The 21860-nt window shown below is 38.6% G+C and overlaps 1 protein-coding gene across 1 annotated transcript in view; it reads right to left on the reverse strand.

The window, feature by feature from the left end:
- Positions 1–21860, reverse strand: part of LOC116077206 (nuclear receptor corepressor 1-like) — a 61403-nt gene that overhangs the window by 20429 nt on the left and 19114 nt on the right. The window contains exons 2-4 of the mRNA XM_031351577.1: positions 20344–20521; positions 15402–15538; positions 5636–5828 (exon numbers count right to left, since the gene is read on the reverse strand). Coding sequence (XP_031207437.1) covers positions 5636–5828; positions 15402–15538; positions 20344–20451 — 438 coding nt within the window. The 5' untranslated portion in view covers positions 20452–20521. The remainder of the gene's footprint in view (positions 1–5635; positions 5829–15401; positions 15539–20343; positions 20522–21860) is intronic.

Consider the following 21860-nt stretch of genomic DNA (forward strand, 5'->3'; position numbering starts at 1 on the left):
CCTCGAACTCAGACATCTGCCTGCCTCTGCCTCCCAAGTGATGGGATTAAAGACGTGCACCACCACCGCCTGGCATATGTCTACATTTTATTATATACTTAAGGAGTTTATTTTTTTTTAATACAAAGAAAGTAAGGATACAAAAGAGAACCAGGTAAATGGGCCATGAAATACAGGAAGGGGTTAGAGATTCTTCATTTTCATTCCAACTCAGGAGACCTAAGGTTACTGAAGTTTTGTTTGTTTTTAAAGATTTTTTTTTTTTAAGATTTATTTTATTTTATGTGTATGAGTACACTGTAGCTGTACAGATGGCCGTGAGCCTTCATGTGTATGGCTCCTGTTGATCTCAGGACCTCTGCAAGCTCAACTCACTCCAGCTCTGCTCGCTCCGGCGTAATTTACTGCAGCTGTCTTCAGATACACCAGAAGAGGGTGCCCGATCTCATTACGGGTGGTTGCGAGCAACCATGTGGTTGCTGGGATCCGAACTCAGGACCTTCGGAAGAGTAGTCAGTACTCTTACCTGCTGAGCCATCTCACCAGCCCGATTTATTTATTTTTTATTTATATGAGTACACTGTAGCTGTCTTCAGACACACACTAGAAGAGTATATCAGATCCCATTACAGACGGTTGTGAGGCACCATGTGGTTGCTGGGAATTGAACTCAGAACCTCTGGAAAAGCAGTCAGTGCTCTAAACCACTGAGCCATCTCTCCAGCCCCCAGGTTACTGAAGATTTTACTAGCATGTTTTCTCAACTATAAAATGACAATAACTTATGTTCAATGATTAGCATGCCACATTCTAATGAATGAGTTTTAAGATCCCCTTTCTACAACTATAAATCATATATGGGATAATTTACTCAGTGTCAGAAAATGCTATTTTTTAAATGTTATTCCTTTTAATGCAGCAAATTCTTTCTTGCAAACCCCAAACACTGTAACACTGCATTCCACAAAGTGTGGTACATCTCAAAACTCAGGGGCTCACCTCATTACTAGCTTAGCACAAAGAGCTTGTACCCACTCAATATATGATCCCAACAGTTTACATAAAACACAAAAGCACAATAACATCCATTTATCTTTCATGTAGGCTCACTGGTTCTTTGGTATGCTTTCTTTCTCATTACACACGCAGTTTTGTTCCATTTCTAGGTAACTACCTGAAAATAAATTATAGATATATTTCCTGACTTTTAAATTAGTTTTTAAAGTATAAAAATTCAAAGTATGTGTGGGTCATGATGCAGTAGGGTTATGTAATTAAACGGAGGATCATGAAACTTTGTTAATAATGAAAGGTGTCTGAAGGAGCAATAACTAAAAATGTTTAATGAGCCTACTTTCTGGCAGTACTTGCCATATTGCATATTAAAGCATTACTCCAGCTGGTTTCTGACATACACGTACACTCTGTACTATAGATGCCATCCTATACAACATGTTGTTTTAGGTACTATACATTGAGGATGTTAAATGGCTCAGAGGATAAAGCATTTGCCATGCAAAAGTGAGGACAGAAATTCAGATCACCAGTACACATTTACAATAGCCAAGCAGATAAGATAGACTACCTATAACCACACTGTTCAAAAATCAGAGACAGGATAGCCCAGAGTAAACAGGTTAGGTAAACTAGCTGAGTTAGTAAAGATCCCGTCTCCATAAATAAAGTGAAGAGCTATCAAGAAAGGAACCCAACATTAGCCTCTGGCCTCATGGTACATGCACACTCATATACAAGTTGGCAAACATGCAAATATGAATACACAAATGCACATACTCCATACACATACTTTAAAAAGAAGGCTACTGTGTAAGTTGCAACATTTTTACAGTTTTCTGATCATATAGAAATTAAATAGTTTACTTATGAAAATAAAAACTAAATATTTTCATATTATCATTGCTTAATACTGTTACAATGTTTGGTTTTAGATATTACTTGGTGAGTTGTTGACTTAAGTTTCAGATGAAATGATTAACTGAGGCCAAGCATGATGGCTCATGCCTCTAATCCTAGCACTAGGGAGGCAATTATAGTTGGAGGATTAGGAGTTCAAGGCCAGTCTTGATTAAAAAGCAAGTCTTAGGCCTGCCTGAGCTATGAGATCTTATCTTTGAAAGAAAAGGGAAGTCATTAAATTGTTACTTAGGATTAATTCAAAATTTCCAGCAATTTTTGAAATAGCCCTAAACATACTTCTGCCATTTGTATAAATCAGCATTCACAGTATTAATAATTACAAAACCAAAATACCAATAAACCCTGGAAAACACCAGAGCATCAAGTATTCAACCAAGATTTACTTCTTTGTGCAAAAATAAACAAGTAGCAGAGTGTGGTAGCTTACATCTGTAATCCTCGTACTTTTGGAGGCAGAGGAAGAAGGATTACTATAAGAGTAGCAGCCAAGCCGGGCGGTGGTGGCTGCACACCTTTTATCCCAGCACTTGGGAGGCAGAGGCAGGAGGATTTCTGAGCTCGAGGCCAGCCTGGTCTACAGAGTGAGTTCCAGGACAGCCAGGACTACACAAAGAAACCCTGTCTCGAAAAAAAAAAAAAAAAAAAAAAAAAAAAAAAAAAAAAACAAGAGTAGCACCCTGGACTACACAGTACAGAAGACAAGGTGAGAAAGATGGCTTAAGGCACTTACTACCAAGCCTGACAACCTGAGTTTAATTAACAGAATCCACATGATAGAAAAAGAAGACCAAAAATCACAAAGACTATCTACACACGCACACGAGAACACACACACACACACACATACATACACACAATACAAATAATTTGGGGGCTGGAGAGAAAGGATCAGTAGTTAAGAGTGCCTACTGCTCTTGCAGAGGAGGATGCACTGGTAACTCCAGCTCCAGAGGATCTGAGTCCTCTTCTAGCTTCCTCAGCTATTTGTACTAACACGCACAGGCCCACATCCAGACATATACACACATAGATAATCACAATTTTTACTTAAAAATTTTAAAGAAAATCATTAAGAAATCATTACTATATTTTAATAAAAAGGTTACTAGGCAGAAATGTAGCTCAATGCTAGAGTGGTATATAAGGCCTTCATATCACAAAAAAAGACAGAAAAGTTTAATGCCTACTGGAGAGCTTCTTAAGTTGCTTTTTTTAAATAAATATCCACTCATGCTAAACATCTGATAATATACAGATTTAAAGATATAAAACAGATAACCAAAACTATAACCACAGCAATATAACAAGAATATAACAGACAAACAGAGACAAACATTCACAAGGGAAGGTAATAAACACAAGGCGAAAATTCTTGCATCTCAAAAAAAACCTGTCATAAGTTAAAACATTATTCAAAATGTCATAAAACATTTAATGTTTAAAGCAGTTAAGTACAAAGTGATTTAGTTATAATTAATAATGCATTGTGTATGGCTAGAAAGATTTCTCAGCAGCTCTGGCTGTTCTTCTAAAGGTCTTGAGTTCAATTCCCAGCAACCACATCATGGTTCAAACCCACATATAACATGAGCTGATGCCCTTGTCTGGCATGCAGGTATACATGTAAATAGACCACTTGTTTACATATATAAATCTTAATAATAATGCATTGTGAATTTGAAAGTTGCTAAGATTTTAAGTGTTTATGACACAAAAGTAATTCTAAGTACGTAAAGCGATGGATATGCTGGACATGATGGTGCACACCTTTAATACCAGGGCTTAGGAAGCAGAAGCAGGCAGATGTCTGGAAGTTGAAGGCCAGTTTGGTCTACAGAGTGAAAGACCCCCGTAGGGAGACCCTCACTCAAGTCTCAGGAGGACGCGCACCCAAGGAATCACGAGAGACCATCTTGATGTAAACACACATGAGTTTAATTTCTCGGAGCACTCCAGGCCGACAACACACATATCTCATGCAGGAGATGTGGAATCGACCACGAGGCTCAGGGGTTAGGGGTTTATATAGGAAAAAGGTCAGTGTGGCTATACATGATTGGCTAGTTCAAATATTAACTAGTACGTGCAGAACAGAGTGGAAAATTTCTAAGGTTGGTGCTAATCTGAGTCAGCAGAGCATCTGACCTTAAACCATATCTAAGAGGACCAGATGGCCCACTACTCAGTGTCTGCCCAGACATGTCCTTGTATGCTTTCTCTTCTATATCTTTTTGGCCTGTTAGTTCCCAGAATGTCTTAACAGCTTGCTTATTTTTGCCCAGGCTTATTTGGACATATTCGACCTTGGTCCACTGTGTTTTTCTCAAGCCTGCAATTTTTTCATTAGCCAGCACAAGTTTTAAATTTAACTCTTTCAAGAGCAACTTCCAGAACAGCAAGAGCTACAAAAAGAAACCCTGTCTTGAAAGTCCAACACGCCCCCCAAAAAAACACAAAAATCAAAGTAATGGATATGTAAATTATTTGATTTAATCATTCCACAATGTACATGTATCAAAGTATGACACTATACACTGGAACTATAGACGGCTTTTAGTTAACTAATGAGAACAGTAGGTTGTCATCCACAAATTATAAATTTACAGAATATTTTTCCCCTTGAAATCTCTTTTTCTTACTTTAAAAAATAACAATAACAGGGCCTCATGTATCCCAGACAACTCCCCAGTTATATACAACTCCCCAGGTGTACATAACACCATGCCTGGTTTATATAGTACTGGAGAATCGACCCCAGAGCTTAAGTGTGTAATAGTTATATAACTCTAGAACCATTTCTCTATATAAAAATTATAAAACTTAGATAAAACTTTATCCTATGAACACATGCATTCTATGTTAATAAATTAAAAGAGCTTTTTAAGCCGGGTGGTGGTGCATGCCTTTAATCCCAGCACTTGGGAGGCAGAGGCAGGAGGATTTCTGAGTTCGAGACCAGCCTGGTCTACAGAGTGAGTTCTAGGATAGCCAGGGATATACAGAGAAACCCTGTCTCGAAAAACAAAAATAAAAAAATAAAAAATTTTAAAAAATTTAAAAAAAAGGAAATTAAAAAAAAATGCTTTTTAAAATCTGACAAAAATTTTTTTGTGCATGGTGGAGTACTGGGAATTCAGAGGCAGGAGAATTTCTGTGAGCCAGCTTAATCCTACATAGTGAGTTCTAGACCTTCAGGGCTATATGGAGACTCTGTCTCAAAAAGAAGGGAAAATTTTTCCCCCAGAAACAAAACACAAGATAGTGAGGGTGGTTGCCAAGAAGGCTAATGCCCCGAGTTCAATCCTCGGACCCATAGGGTGGAAGGAGAAAACTGATTCCTAAAAGCTGTCTTCTGACCTCCATATCCATGCTATGGTGCATAAGCCCTCCCGGCCACCACACAAATAAGATAAATGTGACAAAACTGAGTCTTCAGTATCTCTGAGCACATTTTACAATGCAGCAAACAATGCTTGAGAATTCCTGAGCTCCTCAAAAGTCAAAGGCACCATCGATTTTGCAATCTGAAGCACTCAGTCTATGGTTTGTCGTTCTACTTAACACCACATTTACACCCATAGCACTAACCTTTTAGAGCCTGCTAGAATGTTGGCTTTTCTTTTAGGCACTCTGCCTCAAACTGGTTACATAAACATTACAAACCTAAGTTCCACAGAACAAGAAAACAAACATTTACCTTCTTAGCATCTGCTGAGGACCTCAACCCTTCTGGCAGCGTGGGAACTAAAGGTAACACCGCAGCACTGACACGCTGGAAATGGGCATCAGAAACTGGCTCCAGGCGTGGACGCTTGGACTCCAAGGAGTCATGATCCACTGGGGAGGGGCCTGAGTGAAACTGTTCATATCCAGTTCTCCTTTCTTGAGGCCTAATACATACCAAAAATTAAAATTAAAATTAAAAAACAGACAAAGCAAAAGACACCTGAAAATTGTTAAGTGACATACATTTATTGATTGATTGATTGATTGGTTTTTCTGAACAGGGTTTCTCTGTGTAGCCCTGGCTGTCCTGGAACTCACTCCGTAGACCAGGCTGGCCTCGAACTCAGAAATCCGCCTGCCTCTGCCTCTCAAGTGCTGGGATTAAAGGCATGCACCACCACTGCCCAGCATTAAGTGACATTTAAACCCCAGTTAGACTTCAGAGTGAATGAAAGGTCATGCTTACTTTCAAAATGAATTGCTGACCACTCTATCTATTCCAGAATAATATTCAGGCATGCCCAACTTACTCTCCATACACAGTATGCATCCCAGAAAAGCTATGCATGAGGCACAACACAAAGTCAAGTCACAAAGTCAACACATGAATGCCACCTGAATACTATTAACACTTCTAACAGAATGTCTCTTTGAGATGAAGAGGAAGACTTGAAAAGACAAATACAGAAATGAAAAGCTTTTATACAAGATTTTTATTTGTAAACTATCCGAGTTACAAAAAAGTATCCAGAAAGTCCATTTTAAAAGGCTAAGATGTCACTTGCCATACAAGCACAAGGACCTGAGTTCAGATCACCAGAACCTATATACAGCTGGCTACTTGCCCACTCAAGTGTGAACAAGCACACACAGGTTGGCTTTTTAAAATATTTTTATTTTATGTGGATGAGTGCTTGCCTGCACATATATAAGTGCATCACATACATGCCTGGTCCCTGCAGAATCCAGAAGAGGGAGTCAATCCCCAGAACTGGAGTTAATAATATCTGTGAGCCAGAACATGGAAGCTAGAAAGCAAACCTGGGTCCTCTGTAAGAGCAAGTCCTCTCAACCACTGAGTCATCTCTACAACCTCACCTCACAGAATTTTTAAAAATGTTTTAAGAGTCAAGATGCCTTGTTTTAAAATCAAGATAATGTGGATCAAAGAGAGAAGCAAGAAAGCCAGGTAGTTGTGGTCCACACCGTTAATTCCTGCTCTTAGGAGGCAGAGGCGGGTAGATCTCTGTGAGTTCAAGACCATCCTGGTCTCAGGTCTACAGAGTGAGTTCCAGGACAACCAGGGCTATACAAAGAAACCCTGTCTCAACAACAAAGAAGTAGAAAAATCACTTTGTGTACACTTTTCAAAAGCATGCCTTTAAAGATTCTAAACACACTAAGGTGTAGGTATTTACAAGCTGTGCAATTTTTTTAACTCTGCCAATATTTCCATATGTTAGAGATCCATTATTTAAAATTTAACTGAACATTTAATAATGCTTAATATGAATTTTTAAAATGTATGCTGGCTTATAACCACCAGTCCTTTTCCATGGCTTTCGTTCTTTGTTTATCTGACTCCATTGCCTACAAATTCTACAGTAAGTTTTGGATGCTTAGTGATTTCATATCTAAAAATACCCGCCTGTTGCTTTAAGGCTTAATCTTGTTTGGTGCAACATTTTTGAATCTCAATTTCTTTTTCTCGGAACTTTAAGCTATTGTTTCATCGTCCCCTGCCACAAATATTGAGCTCTATTCTCGTTTAGAACCTGACACTGCTCCACCCTGAAAAGGACCTGGATGCTTCCTGAATCCCTCCCAGTCCTTTACTTCTTGAATCTTAATAATTTAACTAGGACTGTATTCCTCTATTTTCTCTTGCTCAGGGGCACTGTGACAGCCCTACTTTAGACCTTCTCTTTGGTGTGAAAATTGTTCCAGTAAGTTTTCCTTGCCATTGTCTTGTTGAATGTCATGTGCTTGCCTGCTATGGGCCAGAAGTTGTGATGGTCATGGCTTTCTACACTTTCTGTCATATGAGGGAGCAAGAGAGAAATTCAGTCTTGTTTAACAACCTTTGTTGATGTCCTGTTCCACTGTGACAGACATGTACACACTTCTAGATAGACTATTACTTTAAAAACTGACCAGTCTGAGTACAGACATGTACACACTTCTAGATAGCCTATTACTTTAAAAACTGACCCTTCCTGAGCACCCTTCACGGAGCTGCTGAGAAACCAGGTGGCAAATTGGAAATTATCAACTTTACCATCACTGTTTAAATATGAGGATTTTAATGACTTCCTTTCCTTTTCAACACTTATTTCTTTGAGAGTAAAGTTAGGAAATAGACAAGTCATTCAAGATTTTTCTAATTCCTTTCCTAAATCTTCAATTTTCTGGCAATAATTATACACCTTTATGTTTTTAATTTAAGATTTTTTTTTAGTCCTTTTCCTTTTTAAATATATTTGTGTATTTGCTAAATGATTTTTAAAAAGAAAAATTAAACAACACAAAAGAGAAAGTACCCCCGTACTTTTTTGGACTAAATTTTTTAAATTGCATTTGTTTAGTTAGTGTGTGTACACATGTGCCAGGACACATATGTATCACTGTGTGTGCACAGTGGGTCTGAGGACAACATCTGGGAGTCAGTTCTCTCCTTCTACTATGTGGGTTCTGGTGACCCGGTCCAGGCCATCTGGCTTTGCAGCAAGCACCATTACCCTCTAAGCGATTTCACTGGGCAATCAGTAGAATAATGTTTAAATGACCATATTACCTACAGCAGGGGTTCTTAACCAACCCAACCCTGTGACCCTTTAATACAGTTCCTCATGGTGTGCTACCCACAACCATAACATTATTTTTGTTGCTACTTCATAACTGTAATTTTGCTACTGTTATGGATCATAATATAAATATTTTTGAAGACAGAGGTTTGCTAAAGGGGTCCCAAACCCACAGGTTGAGATCTACTAGCCTAAAGTAATATACAAATACAATGCTATCTGCAGCAAGGGATTCTTAACATTCATACACAAAACTAACTCTAACATTCAAACACATACACAAGATACCCCAAATGTTATAGCAATTGTAAAAGATATCATACATATTTATTTAAAACTATATTACATGGATATAATTTTAAAAAACATATTGAGGGACTGAAGAAATTATTTAATAGTTCTTTCAGAGGACCCAAAATATGATTCTAAGCACCCAATAGCAATTTACAGCCACATATAACCCAGTTCTAGGGACTCAAAGTCCTCTTCTGGCCTCCCAAGGCACTGCACACATGTTGCACAGAACAATATACAAGCAAAACGCCTATACACATTTGAAGCAAAACAAAACATGGTGTTGATCTAAAAACTTACAGACTAGCAGAAAGGATGGAAAGTCCAAAAACAAGTCCAAACATATATGATAAACTAATCTTTTATAGGAGTAGCAAGAGATCATGACAGGAAAAATAGGTTTTTTAAAAGCACCATGCTAAGAAAAGTAGATTTATACACAGAAAAGAATGAAATTAGAGACACAATACAGAAAAGTCAACTGAAAATGAAAGAAGATTAAATATGAGGGCAGACAGAGAAGAATACAGAGGGAGCAGGCACTGGCCCTGGCAATGATTTTTTTGCTAACATAACAAGATCTCAGGCCACAAACACAAAAATAAATAACTGGGATTATATATTAAGCTCAAAAGTTTCTACAGAACAAATGAATAAAGTGAAACAGTGAACTAGAAAAACGTTTTGTATACCTAATATACAAAATTTATAAAGAATTCAAACAACCCAAAAGAACAGTTAATGTGGGGCTAAGACACCTGGTACACAAACATAAGGACCTGAGTCAAGATCCCCAAGACCCAGGTATGAAGCCAGGAAATGGGCATATTGATAGAGTTACAGTTTCAATGAGAGAACCCATCTCAAAAACTTAAATAGGTAGAGTTTTAACTTGAGACAAGCAGAATAGCTCCAGCAGAAGGATAGAAAGAAAAAGGACCATTCTGCCTTTGAATGAGTTGGTGACCTAAGAATGTACTATCACATTCAGAATCACATGACTTCAAGTGGGCTTCAAGAACTTTGCCCCTAAGGCACTCAAAGAAATCTAGGAGTCTGCCATGGAGGAGGAGAGAATTTAGATGTAGTAACTATACCAGGCTCCCCAAAGGAATAAAGAATGATCTATATTGTATACATGTACATTTGTCCAGAAAATATAATGAGAATGAGGACTGAACAAATTAAGTTCTATGCTTTGGTAACTGTGTCTGTCTGTTACCTCATCCAATCCTACAGTCAGTCTACCTGGTACAGAGAGATGGAAGCAAATACAGGAGACAGCTGAAATCTACGTGAGCCTCCATGTACTACCTTCTCATGGACACACACAAATCACAATTTTAAAAGAAGAACAAATCATGGCTACATATTTTTCTAAACAATAAAAAATAAGACTGCCAAGAGGTATGTGAAATAGCATCCAATATTATTAATTAATAGGAAAATGCAAATCAAATGGCTATGAGATACCATGTCCCATTAGCACCCATTAAGATTCCTATTACTGAGCTGAAGAGATGGATCTATGGCTAAGAGCACTGGCGGTTCTTCCAGAAGATCCAAGTCTGGTTCCTAGAATCCACTTGTTAATTTATAACTGTCTGTAGCTATAGCCCAGGGAAATCCAGTGCCCTCTTCTGGACTCTGTGGGCATTGCATACATGTGTTATACAAACATACACAAAGGCAAAACACCTATATAAAATATAAAACAAATAGCAGGGCATGGTGTTATACTCCTTTAATCCTATCCTTCAAGAGGCAGAGGTAGGAGGATCTCTGTAAATTCAAGGCTAGCCTGCTCTATATATAGTGAGTTCCAGGACAACATAGTGTCTCTACCCAGTCTCTACCCAGTCAATTAATTAAATAAAATTTTAAAAATTCCTATTATCAAAAAGCAAATATGGACAAGGATGTAGAAAAAACAAATTCTTGTAGAGTGATGGCAAGTATAGATTGGTATAGTCATTATTCAAAAGAATACAACAATTTTTAAAGAAATAAATATATCTGTACTTCCACATTCATTACAATGTCAATAGTCAAGACAAAAATAATTGTATTTGTTGCTGGACAAATTAATAAACTGCATGATATGTATAAACACACATACACGCACATGCACGCATGAACACACACACACACACACACACAAAATCAAGAAAATGTTACTTGGGTATTAAATAAAAAATGAAATCTTCCTTTAATTAAAATATTGATGTGCCTAGAAGACATTAGATTAATTGAAATAAACCAGACATAGTTACATGATCGCACTTATATATGTTTGGCATGTAAAAAACACATTCAAATATAGTAAAGTAGACATAACCAGAAATTACAAAACACCAGATATAATGGGTGGGTAAGCCAAATATCTAATGCACAAAACTAGGAATGAATGTAATAAAACTATACTGTATTTGGGATTACTTTTTTCAATAAATGTTTTTAAAAATATTTATTTTGGGCCAGGCATGGTGGCACATGCCTTTTGACTCAGCACTCAGAAGGCAGAGGCAGACAGATTTCTGAGTTCGAGGCCAGTCTGGTCAACAGAGTGAGTTCCAGGACAGCCAAGGTTACACAGAGAAATCCTGTCTTAAAAATACCCAAAGAAAAAAATTATTATTTCATTAATTTCTTTCTCTCACATGTATGCATGTGAATTACAGTGTGCTTGGTACTTATGGAGGTCAGAAGACATTGGCATCCCTGGAACTGGAGTTATGGGTGGTTGTAAGCCATCCATGGGTGCTGGAAACCAGGATTCTCTGCAAGAGCAACAAGTATTCTTAACTTCTGTGCCATCTCTCCAGCCCCTGAATTTGGGATTCTTGCTAAATGGTACAAGAATAACTTCTTGCCACCAAAAAAGAGAGACAACAGGTATGTTAATTTGTTCTAGTACAGTGTCCTTTATATTATCTACCTATATTCTTCTGTAACATCCTTTACATACTTAAATACACACAGTTATTTTTTTCTCCTGTGCTAGAGATGGAACCGGAGCTTATCTAGCAAGTGCTTGCTGTACCACTAACATATCCCCAGCCTCACAGTGAAACTTAACTTTAAATCAATGACTTAAGAGTGCAAATGAGGTGGTGAGGGATGAAAAGACCAGGGAGATTTGATCAACTGAGGACATTAGACTCCTCAGCCCTCAAGCCTCTGAATAAATACACAACACACACACACACACACACACACACACACGCACACGCACACGCACACGCACACGCACACACATACACTCTAAATTTAATTTAAAATTTAAAGAACACTAGACTCTGGGAGTATAAACTTGTATAAGTTTTGAAAATCACTTGAAAATCAGTCTGTAGATTCTTCAACAAAGCGGATACAGACCCACCACCTCACCCAGGCAGACCACTCCGGGGCACAAACCCTAAGGAATCTATATTCTACAGTTCCACATGCATGTTCACTAAAGCTCTATTTACAATAGTTAGAAAACAGAGCCAGCCCAAAAGTCCATCATTTGATGAGTGGATAATGAAAATTTATATAACTATGGAGAAAAATTTAAGCATTAAAACTTGCAGGAAAACAGACTGAACTGCAAATTGTATTGAGTGAGGTAACTGAGGCTCAGAAAGACTAACATCACATGTTTTCTCTCATATATGGATCCTGGCCCTGACTCTTTTGTGTGCTTATCTGGAGTGCCTCAGAAACCTAAGAAATCAAAGAGAAGAGTGGTGTGGAAGTTACTGCTAAGGCAAGACAATAGGCTAAATGGGGAGGGGGAGGTTTGGAGACAGAAGTATCAGCAAAGAAAGAGATGGGATTAAAAAGGAAGGGGGAAGGGAAGGAGGGGGAGAAGGTCAAACAAAGTAAGTAAGAAAACCAGATTGTGGTCATTTGAATGAAAGGAGGTGTGGCATTGTTGGAATAGGTGAGGCCTAGTTGAGGAATAGTATCACTCACTAGTGGTGGCCTTTAGGGTTTTGGATGCTTGGGCCAAGCCCAGTCTCCCTCCCACCTTTCCTCACCACCCACACTCTCCCCACCCCTGCCTTCCTGCTGCCTGCAGAAGTGAATGTAGAACTCTTAGCTCCTTCTCTAGCACTGTCTACCTGCATGCCACCATGCTTTTCACCATGAGGATAATGGGCTAAACCTCTGAACTAGAAGCCAGCCCCAATTAAATGTTTTCCTTTAGAGATGGCTCAGTGGTTAACAGCACTGTCTGTTCTTCCAGAGGTCTTGAGTTCAATTCCCAGCAACCACATGGTGGCTCACAATCATCTATCTTGGGCTCTGAAGCCCTCTTCTGGCAATCAAATCTTTAAAAAAAAAAGGGGGGGGGGGAGGAGGAAAGAAAGAGAGAGAGAAAGAGGGAGGGAGGGAGAGAAAATGAGAGAGAGGGAGGGAGGGACAGAAAGAGAGAGAAAGAGAGAGAGAGAGAGAGAAAGAAATGGTGTCTCCTCATAGCAATAGAAACCATAACTAAAACACACACAGTAACCTATTAACAATTTAAAAAAACAAGAGTCTAAAGGCTACGCCCCAAGACTAGGCAATGCAGATCCAAGAATGACCACTAAACAAAATCCCAAGTGCCAAATGTAGGTAGGACACCTTTGTAGAGTAGGCCAGGGAGGTTCCAGAGGCCACCAAAACGATACAGGGCTCTTGCCATTTTTATTGGCTACCCACCAGAACTAGCTGCTACAGACACAATAAACCCTGGATACAAGATAGAGAAATCAAGTTGAAACTAGGCTGATCATCTCTGCTAGCTGGCAGTTGTGCCAGATGGTGCAATGCAGACAAACTATGGGGTGAAAACATTGATAGACTAGCCCAACTTGTATAATATCAACCTATAATTTCAAACTAGATATCACTGCAAGATGTACTCACTTGTGAAATGGTTTTAGGACTGTTAAGGGAAAACAGCTAAGAGAATAAAGGCCATAAGAGCCAAGCAGAAGTTTAGGTAACATGGCACTGGTGTGGGTATCAAGAATGACTTAGTTCAAATGCCCACTACTATAGTATGTTCAAAGAACCATGAGTAAGCAAAAAGGTGATGATTACACAACTTATTATGTAACCGGTTCTGGAAAGAATCCACTTTTGAATGATTCTCTACAAAAATGTCCTTGGGACCAGGGGTGCATGCTTTCACCTATAATAAACTACATAGCATTTGTCAGCCACTCTGTACATCCTTTATCTCCTAGCTCCCCTCAACCCTCAAGACCTAGACCACTGAACCTGGCCTCATCACCAAGGGCTCCCTAACGGGATTTGGCACTTGCTCATAAGAGCAATTCCATAAGAGGAATCCCACACCTAATACCATATATTTAGTTCAAACCTGTGACTGAAGAGGTTTTAGACCCTTCAGAAGAACTTACGGTAGTGTCTTAGTTGAAATGATACATCATCAAAACATCTTCTAAATATCTATGTCTATACCCACAGACAAAGGCTTAAACAATGAATCTTTACTGAGAATAAAGACAACACATAGACCCATGACTGCACAAAATGTAAGGATAAAGACGAGACATTTACACCACTCTCTTAAGGCTTGGAGAACCACACAGAAAAGAAGATGGAAAGAATGCAATAGCCAGAAGATGGGAAAAGGGGTTACAAAATACCATCGTCCAAGTATGACAACGTCATGGCAACCATAACTCACAGCAATGCTTTTACATTGGCTCTGGGACCACAGATGGGTCTTCCTAACAGTCAGCTGTAGAAAGGGCAAGGACTCATGGTGGCCTACTATATACTGCTGGTCTAAAGGCAACCATCAGATTCTGGGAGAGGGGGAGGCATAGTTGCATACCCACTATTGACCCAACCAGGCTCTGGTAGTTAGTCACACAGATGGCACTAGTAAAATTCTGAAACACAAAACAAGATCAAAGTAGTAAATAGAGGAAAGTGACTTGCAAAAAGGAAAGGGTCCTACAGAAATGGAAGAGAAATAGGAAAAGAGGAGGGAGTGACCAGAATACACAGTGTGTATATATGAAATTGTAAAAGAGCAAATTTACTAAGGGACCAGCTATGGTGGCACTCTGAAGGCAGAAACAAGTAGATCTCTGTGAAATTAAGGCCAACCTGGTCTACAGAGCAAGTTCCAGGCCAGCCAAAACTACAATTGGGACCCTACCTCAAAACAAACAAAAAATGGGGCTAGAGGCATGACAGAGCAGATTAAGGTAACTGCCACCAAGTCTAACAACCTTAGTTGATTCCCCAAAACCCATAACATAGAAGAAGAAAACTGCCCCCTGTTGCCAAGTTGGTTTCTGACTTACAAATAGGAACCATTATGCTACATGCCCCCAATATACATAAACAAAGGAAAACAAACAAGTTTTCATTAAAATCTTAACTATAGAATTTTTTAATGGAACAACAACAACAAAAACAGATGTGAGCCAGATGTTGCAGCCAAGACCTGTTATCCACCAGCACATGGGAGATTGAAAAGGAGGATCTAGAGTTCAAAGAAAATCAGTAAGAGCTTAAAACACGACTAAAATACCAAATGTAGCTTTGTTAGTAAAAAATTAAAAATACAAATAAATTATATAATTCAATTAATCCTAACTAGAAAAATAAAAGAAATTCCATTACCTGTCAGAACCTGGGTGAAATTCTGAAAGCAAGGAAGGTCGTCTTCGGAGTTGCTGCTGCTGCTGCTGCTGCTGTAAAAGCTGTGATGCCTGACTAACTTCGATATGAGAAGAGCGGTAGTCAGGAACTGCAAATTCCTGGTATTAAAATAACTGTCAGTTAACTATTAAGCACAAATAAGAACACCATTATGAAGTTAAACCAAATAATTAAGAACCAGTTAGTATGAAAACAAATAGCAGTGACAATTTCAATCCTTTGCTGAGCCAATTTTTCACCAACATTTTAATCATTTCTAGCTAGTGAGATTTTGTTCCTTTACGTATATGTGAGTCCCTGTGTTTATGTATGCCAGATGCCTTTAGAGCCCAAAAGGAGGTGTTGGAATCCCTGCAGCTGGAGTTATAGACAGGAGTCCAAGAAACACAATTCCAGTCCTCTGAAAGGGCAGCAAGCATACTTCACCGTTGAGCCACCTTTTCAATCCCTTATTTAAATTTTTTTACATTGATTTAATTTATTGTGTAGTTAAGTGTAGGTTGTACACATGCCACAGCATTTATGTAGAGATCAGAGGACAACCTGTGAGAGTCAACTCCCTCCTTCTACTATGTGGATTCTGGGTATTAAACTCAAGTTGTCAGGCACTGCTACAGTGATGGTTGATCATTTTAATTGTTATTGTTAACAACAGGCCCCCCCACACCTGAAGGTGCCTCAACAAGGGACCGAGAGACTGCTCAGAAGGTGACTGGGCACTCAAGGTAAAATTTCAATTTCTAATTTATTGACTTATTTAATAATATATTATGGTAACCCCTGATCTATATTACTCATATAAATAAGTCAGAAATTCATGTGTTCTGCTCTGAAATCTCAGAGTATGCATGTATAATCTCAACACTCAAGATACTAGGCAAGTACATAACCTTCAATTTTAGGCTAGCCTGGATACATAATGAGTGCCAGGCCAGCCTGGGGCTGCAAAATAAGACTCTCTCTCTCTTTCTCTCTTTCTCTCTTTCTCTCTTTCTCTCTCTCTCTCTCTCTCTCTCTCTCTCTCTCTCTCTCTCTCTCTCTCTCCTCTCTCTCTCCCCCCCTCCCTTCCCCTTCTTCCCTCCTTCCCTCCCTCTCTCTACACACACACACACACACACACACACAAAGGATGGGAGGGGAGGGGAGAGGATGGGAGGGAAAGAGAGGAGAGGGGAAAGGGGAAGAGGGGAGAGGGGAGGGAGGGGAAGGGAGAGGGGAGAGGAGCCTGATATGATAGCTCATACTTTTAATCCCCAACAATCAGGACACAGATGCAGGAACACAGATGCAGGACACAGTCTAAGTTCAAGACCAGCCAGGTCTACATAGGAGCTCCAGGCCAGGTAAGCCTACATAGCTAGACCTAGACTTTGATCTTATCTCTTTTTAAAAGTAAAAAAAAGTAGGTAGGAAGGAAGAAAAGGGAAAAAAAAAGCATTCTAATAATAAGTTCAAAACAAATTAGCTGGCAGAAACAGAAGTTATCTCTTTAGAAGCATGTTAAATTATAAATGAAAAAGCTGAAATCCAGAAAATCAACTTAGTTTCTTCCATCACAACTAAAAGAGTTTTGGTTTTGTTTTTTAAATGTGTATGGGTATTCCATGAGTGCCTGGTGCCCAAAGAGGCCAAAAAAGAGTGTTTATCTAGTGGTGGTTTTTTGCTTCTTTTTCTGCTTTTTAGATATTGGGGGATGGAGGGAACAATATGAGGTTCGTTTCAAATCAAACATATAGGGCTGGAAAGATAGGTCAGCAGTTAAGAGCATAGAGATGTACTAGTCTTACAGAGGACCTGACCCATGTTGGGCTGCTCATAACTGCTGATTATTCCAGCTCCAAGGGGATCTGATGCCTCTAGTTTCTCTGTAGGCACTACACTCACATGCTTAGGCACACAAAGAGACACTAAAAATACTAAATTACATCTTTAAAAAATAATGCTAACTCAATCATAAGCAAATATTTACTAAAAACACAGAATATACTGAGGTACATATCAAAAGGAATTAAAAACATGCAACTATAAAAAAAGTCTAAATATAAATTTTCACATATTATTTATAGTAGCCACTGAAGAAAAAAAAAGAAAACAACTGGGGCTGAAGAGGTGACTCAGCAGTTAAGAGCACTGACTACTCTTCCAGAGATCCTGAGTTCAAGGTATGTATATATATACATACATACATATATATATATATATATATATATAAAATAAATCTTTTAAAAAAAAACAAAACTGTCTATCAATGAATGAACAAAATGTTACATCTATACAATATTATACACTATAAAAAAGAATAAAGCACCCTCAGAGCTCCCAGGGACTCAACCACGAACCAAGGAGTACACATGGTGGGACTGATTGCTCTGGCAGCATGTGTATAATAGAGGATTGCAAAATCGATCATCAATGGGAGAAGGAGCCCTTGGCCCTGTGAAGGTTTTGTGCCCCAGTGTAGGGGAATGTCAGGGTCAGTAAGTAGGAGAGGGTGGGGTAGCAAGCAGGGGGAGGGGGGAGGCAACAGGGGTTTGTTCTTGTTTTTTTGTTTTTTGGGGGGGAGGGGAAACTGGGAAAGGAGAAATCATATGACATGTAAATAAAGAAAATATCTAATAAAAAAAAAGAATAAAGCTAGAACACACTAGAAATAGATGCTATACTGACTAATCCAGATTCAAAACACTAAATATTATTAGTATTATTCCATTTACATGAAATACAAGATATGAACTCCTTAAAATAGAATGTAAATTATTGGATATTTAAAAAATGGTGTTTCATTGCAGGTAATAAAAATGTTCCGGGAGCACATGTAATACAAGCTTCAGAATACAAATTTTATGTTGTGTGAATTCTATGTAGAGAAGAAGTTCTGAGAGTCATAAATGGACAAAACTAAACTAAGGCTCAACTAGGAAGAGCCTTCTCTATAAGCAGATAATAGAAATTCAGAACAGAAATTCAGAACTTACAGACTGCTTAAAATACCTCACAAATTTAAAAAAGTAAAAATTGAAAGAAAAGGGCTGGTGAGATGGCTCAGCGGTTAAAAGCACTGACTGCTCTTCCGAAGGTCCTGAGTTCAAATCCCAGCAACCACCCGTAATGAGATCTGACGCCCTCTTCTCTTCTGATGCGTCTGAAGACAGCTACAGTGTACTTATATATAATAATAAATAAATCTTTAAAAGCCTTTATGTTCAGGAAAAGATGTAAAGGATTAAATGAAAGTAAGAAGAGAACAGTGGAAAGAATGAGTCAACCAGCAAAGCCCTTGCTTGCCCAGCAATCCTGACTACCTTGTTTCAGTCCTCAGAACCGAGGTGGGGACCCCTCAAAGTTGTCCTCAGTTTCCATACTAATGCCATGGCACATGCTCTTTAGCACTCATACACATGCATCATACATGTATACATCATAGTAATAGTAAACAAATAAAATTTTGAAGTAGAAAAAGATATAATAACCTCATCAGGGCAGGGGTGGCACACACCTTTAGTCCAAGCACTCAAGAGGCAGAGGCAGTAGATCTCTGTGAGTCTGAATCCAGCCTGGTCTACAGAGTGAGCTCTACAACAGCCAAAGCTACACAGAGAAACTCTGTCTTGAAAAATAAGGCAAAACAGACAGAAAGACAAGCAAACAAAAAAACTTTCTTCCCACAAGTTGCTTATGGTCATGGTGTTTTCTCTCAGCATGGTTCTTCCTTTGCTTGTTTTGTTTATTTTTCAGACAGAAGCTGTCTATGCAGTCCAGAGCGGCCTTGAACCTGAAATACACCTGCTTTCACATGCTGAGTTCTAGGGTTATAGGCAGATACCACTGCACACAACATTCCTTCTCTATTTTTCTTTAAATCTTTTACATTGCTAGTCTCTGTTCATTAAACTGGCAGTTTCACCTCAGATTTCATTTTTCAAAAGGCTGGAGAGATGGCTCAGAGGTTAAGAGCACTGGGTGCTCTTCCAGAGATCCTGAGTTCAATTCTTAGCAACCATGTGATGGCTCATAATCATCTATAATGAGACCTGATGCCCTCTTCTGACCTATAGGCATACATGCAGGCAGGATGCTGTAAACATAAAAAATAAATCTTTAAAAAAAAAAATAATTTTTTTTACCTTCCTACCATCAAATCTCTTATTGAAGTAGAGACATTTATTCTAAAACTAAGGAGAGGCCAAATTATCTAGCCAACTTCAAATTCAACCAGAACATGAAATACAAATCTGGTTGTTAGCCTAGAAACTGCAGACAACTTACTCTTTCCTATAAATAATTCCTATAATCAAAATCAGAGCGATGGGGCTAGTGAAATGGCTCAGCAGATGAAGGCACTTATAGCCAAACCTGACAATCTGAGATCAGTACCTGGAACCTACATGATAGCAAGTTCTCTGATCACTTACATGTATGCTGGAGCATATGCACACACAAAATAAGTCAATGTAAAAAGAAAAATTAAAAAGGACATTCACTATCTGAAGTCTAGCAGAAAATCACAGTTAGAAGACAGATAACTAAATCTCTAACTTTGGATCCTCATAGATAAATAGATGGCTCTGTGTCTGTGTGTGTTAAATATACAATTTTTGAGACAAATGTGTATAATAAATATGCACGTATGTATATCCTCTAGATGGGGTCTCATTTACCCCTGGCTGGGTTCAAATTTACTACACAGCCAAGTGGGGCCTTGAATTCCCAACTTCCAGCCTCTGATCCTAAAGTGCTAGAATTATAGGCATGTTCCACAATACCCAGCTATGAATGATTCTTGCCATTTACAAAAAAAAAAAAAAAGGAACAAACACATTCTGTATACTAGTCAATAAATCTATTACATGGGAAAGGTAAAAATACAACACACACACACATCTTGACAGCTATTATGCCTTACCTGCTGGTGTCGAGTACTGGGAAAGGTATACTGGACAGAATGTGAAGGATAACGACTTTGCTCAGTGCTGAAAGCTCCTTGGTTGGGAGGGTAACCTGAACTTGACATTATCAGTAAAGACGTCCTCACTGGGCTGTGAGATCAAGTCCAACAAACAACCATGTTTCTAGGAAGCAACCTACACAGAACAGGAAGAGAGAATTCTTAAGTACTAAAAACATGAAATGTCCTACTAATAAATTATAACTGTAGCTATACAAACAAAAACACGATTTCCAGGCAAAGCTCCTAAATATTTACTTGAAAGAAGTTATTAATGTTTGATAAGGAGGGCTGGAGAGATGGCTCTGCAGTTAAGAGCATTGACTGCTCTTCCAGAAGATGGGGGTTCAATTCCCAGCACAAGGCAACTCACAACTGTCTACACTTCAAGTTCCAGTGGATCTGACTCTCTGACACAGATATATATGTAGATCAACACCAAATATACTTAAAAATAGAGTATAAAGTTTGATAAACAATGTATCTTTCCTCCACACACACACACACACACACACTATGGTAGATACACAAAGGACACTATAGCCCCTAAGGCAGTGCAGAAACAGCTTTGCCTCGGCCTTTTCTTTCCAGGGTCAGTGCCCATGCACAGCACTGCACTTTCCCTGTCCTTATTTAAAGCCCTCCTTTGCTGAACTGAGGCTAAGTAGATTTTTACTAAAACCTTGGTAACAATCCAAATGCCATGTCTATCAACTGATGATAAAATGACAAAGGTATGGAGTAGACGGTATTGTTTCCTAACCATGTAAAATATATGAAACTGTACAATAGCATTAAATACATTCATACTCTTACGTATGACTTGTGTATATTACTTCTATTTTAACATTTCACATTTTAATGTCTCCATAATAAATATTTAAGAGAAAAGGTAAAATACCTTATTTTCTACACACCTCTATATATCTATACTGTTCTAATAGCTGGCACAGAATGACCAAGGCATGCTTCCTTACTGTGAGGGGACACAAGACAACAGAGAACAATCACCGGAGAGTAAAAAATAGTATCGTATTTATAATAAAGCATGTAAATAAGATAGTAAATAGGTGAGCAGGATGAGCAGGGTGATCTCAGAAAGCCAATCTCTGCTAGGATGTCACATGTCCTAAGTTTCTGAGACAGCTCCAGTCGCATAACAGAATTACACAAAGCAAAAGTACCAAAGTCAAGGAGACTGAAGGAGACAGAGAGAGGGCGGCACAGAAGTGAGGCTAGGAGAAAACAGAGTAACCAAGTGGGTTTGTTAGGTTGTCTGAAAATTGAGAGCCCTTCCTCATATACATACATACATACATACATATATACTGAATACAAATTACATCCATCGTTATGTGGCATATTTGTTTGTTCTGGAATGCCTGTTTCAGCTTTTTAAACATTTCCTACACTCCCACATTCTAAACTAGACTGCAAGTGTTAGGCTCTTCTTTTCTTCCTTTCTTTTTTTTTTT

Source organism: Mastomys coucha, unplaced genomic scaffold, assembly GCF_008632895.1.
Source record: "Mastomys coucha isolate ucsf_1 unplaced genomic scaffold, UCSF_Mcou_1 pScaffold5, whole genome shotgun sequence".
Taxonomy (NCBI): domain Eukaryota; kingdom Metazoa; phylum Chordata; class Mammalia; order Rodentia; family Muridae; genus Mastomys; species Mastomys coucha.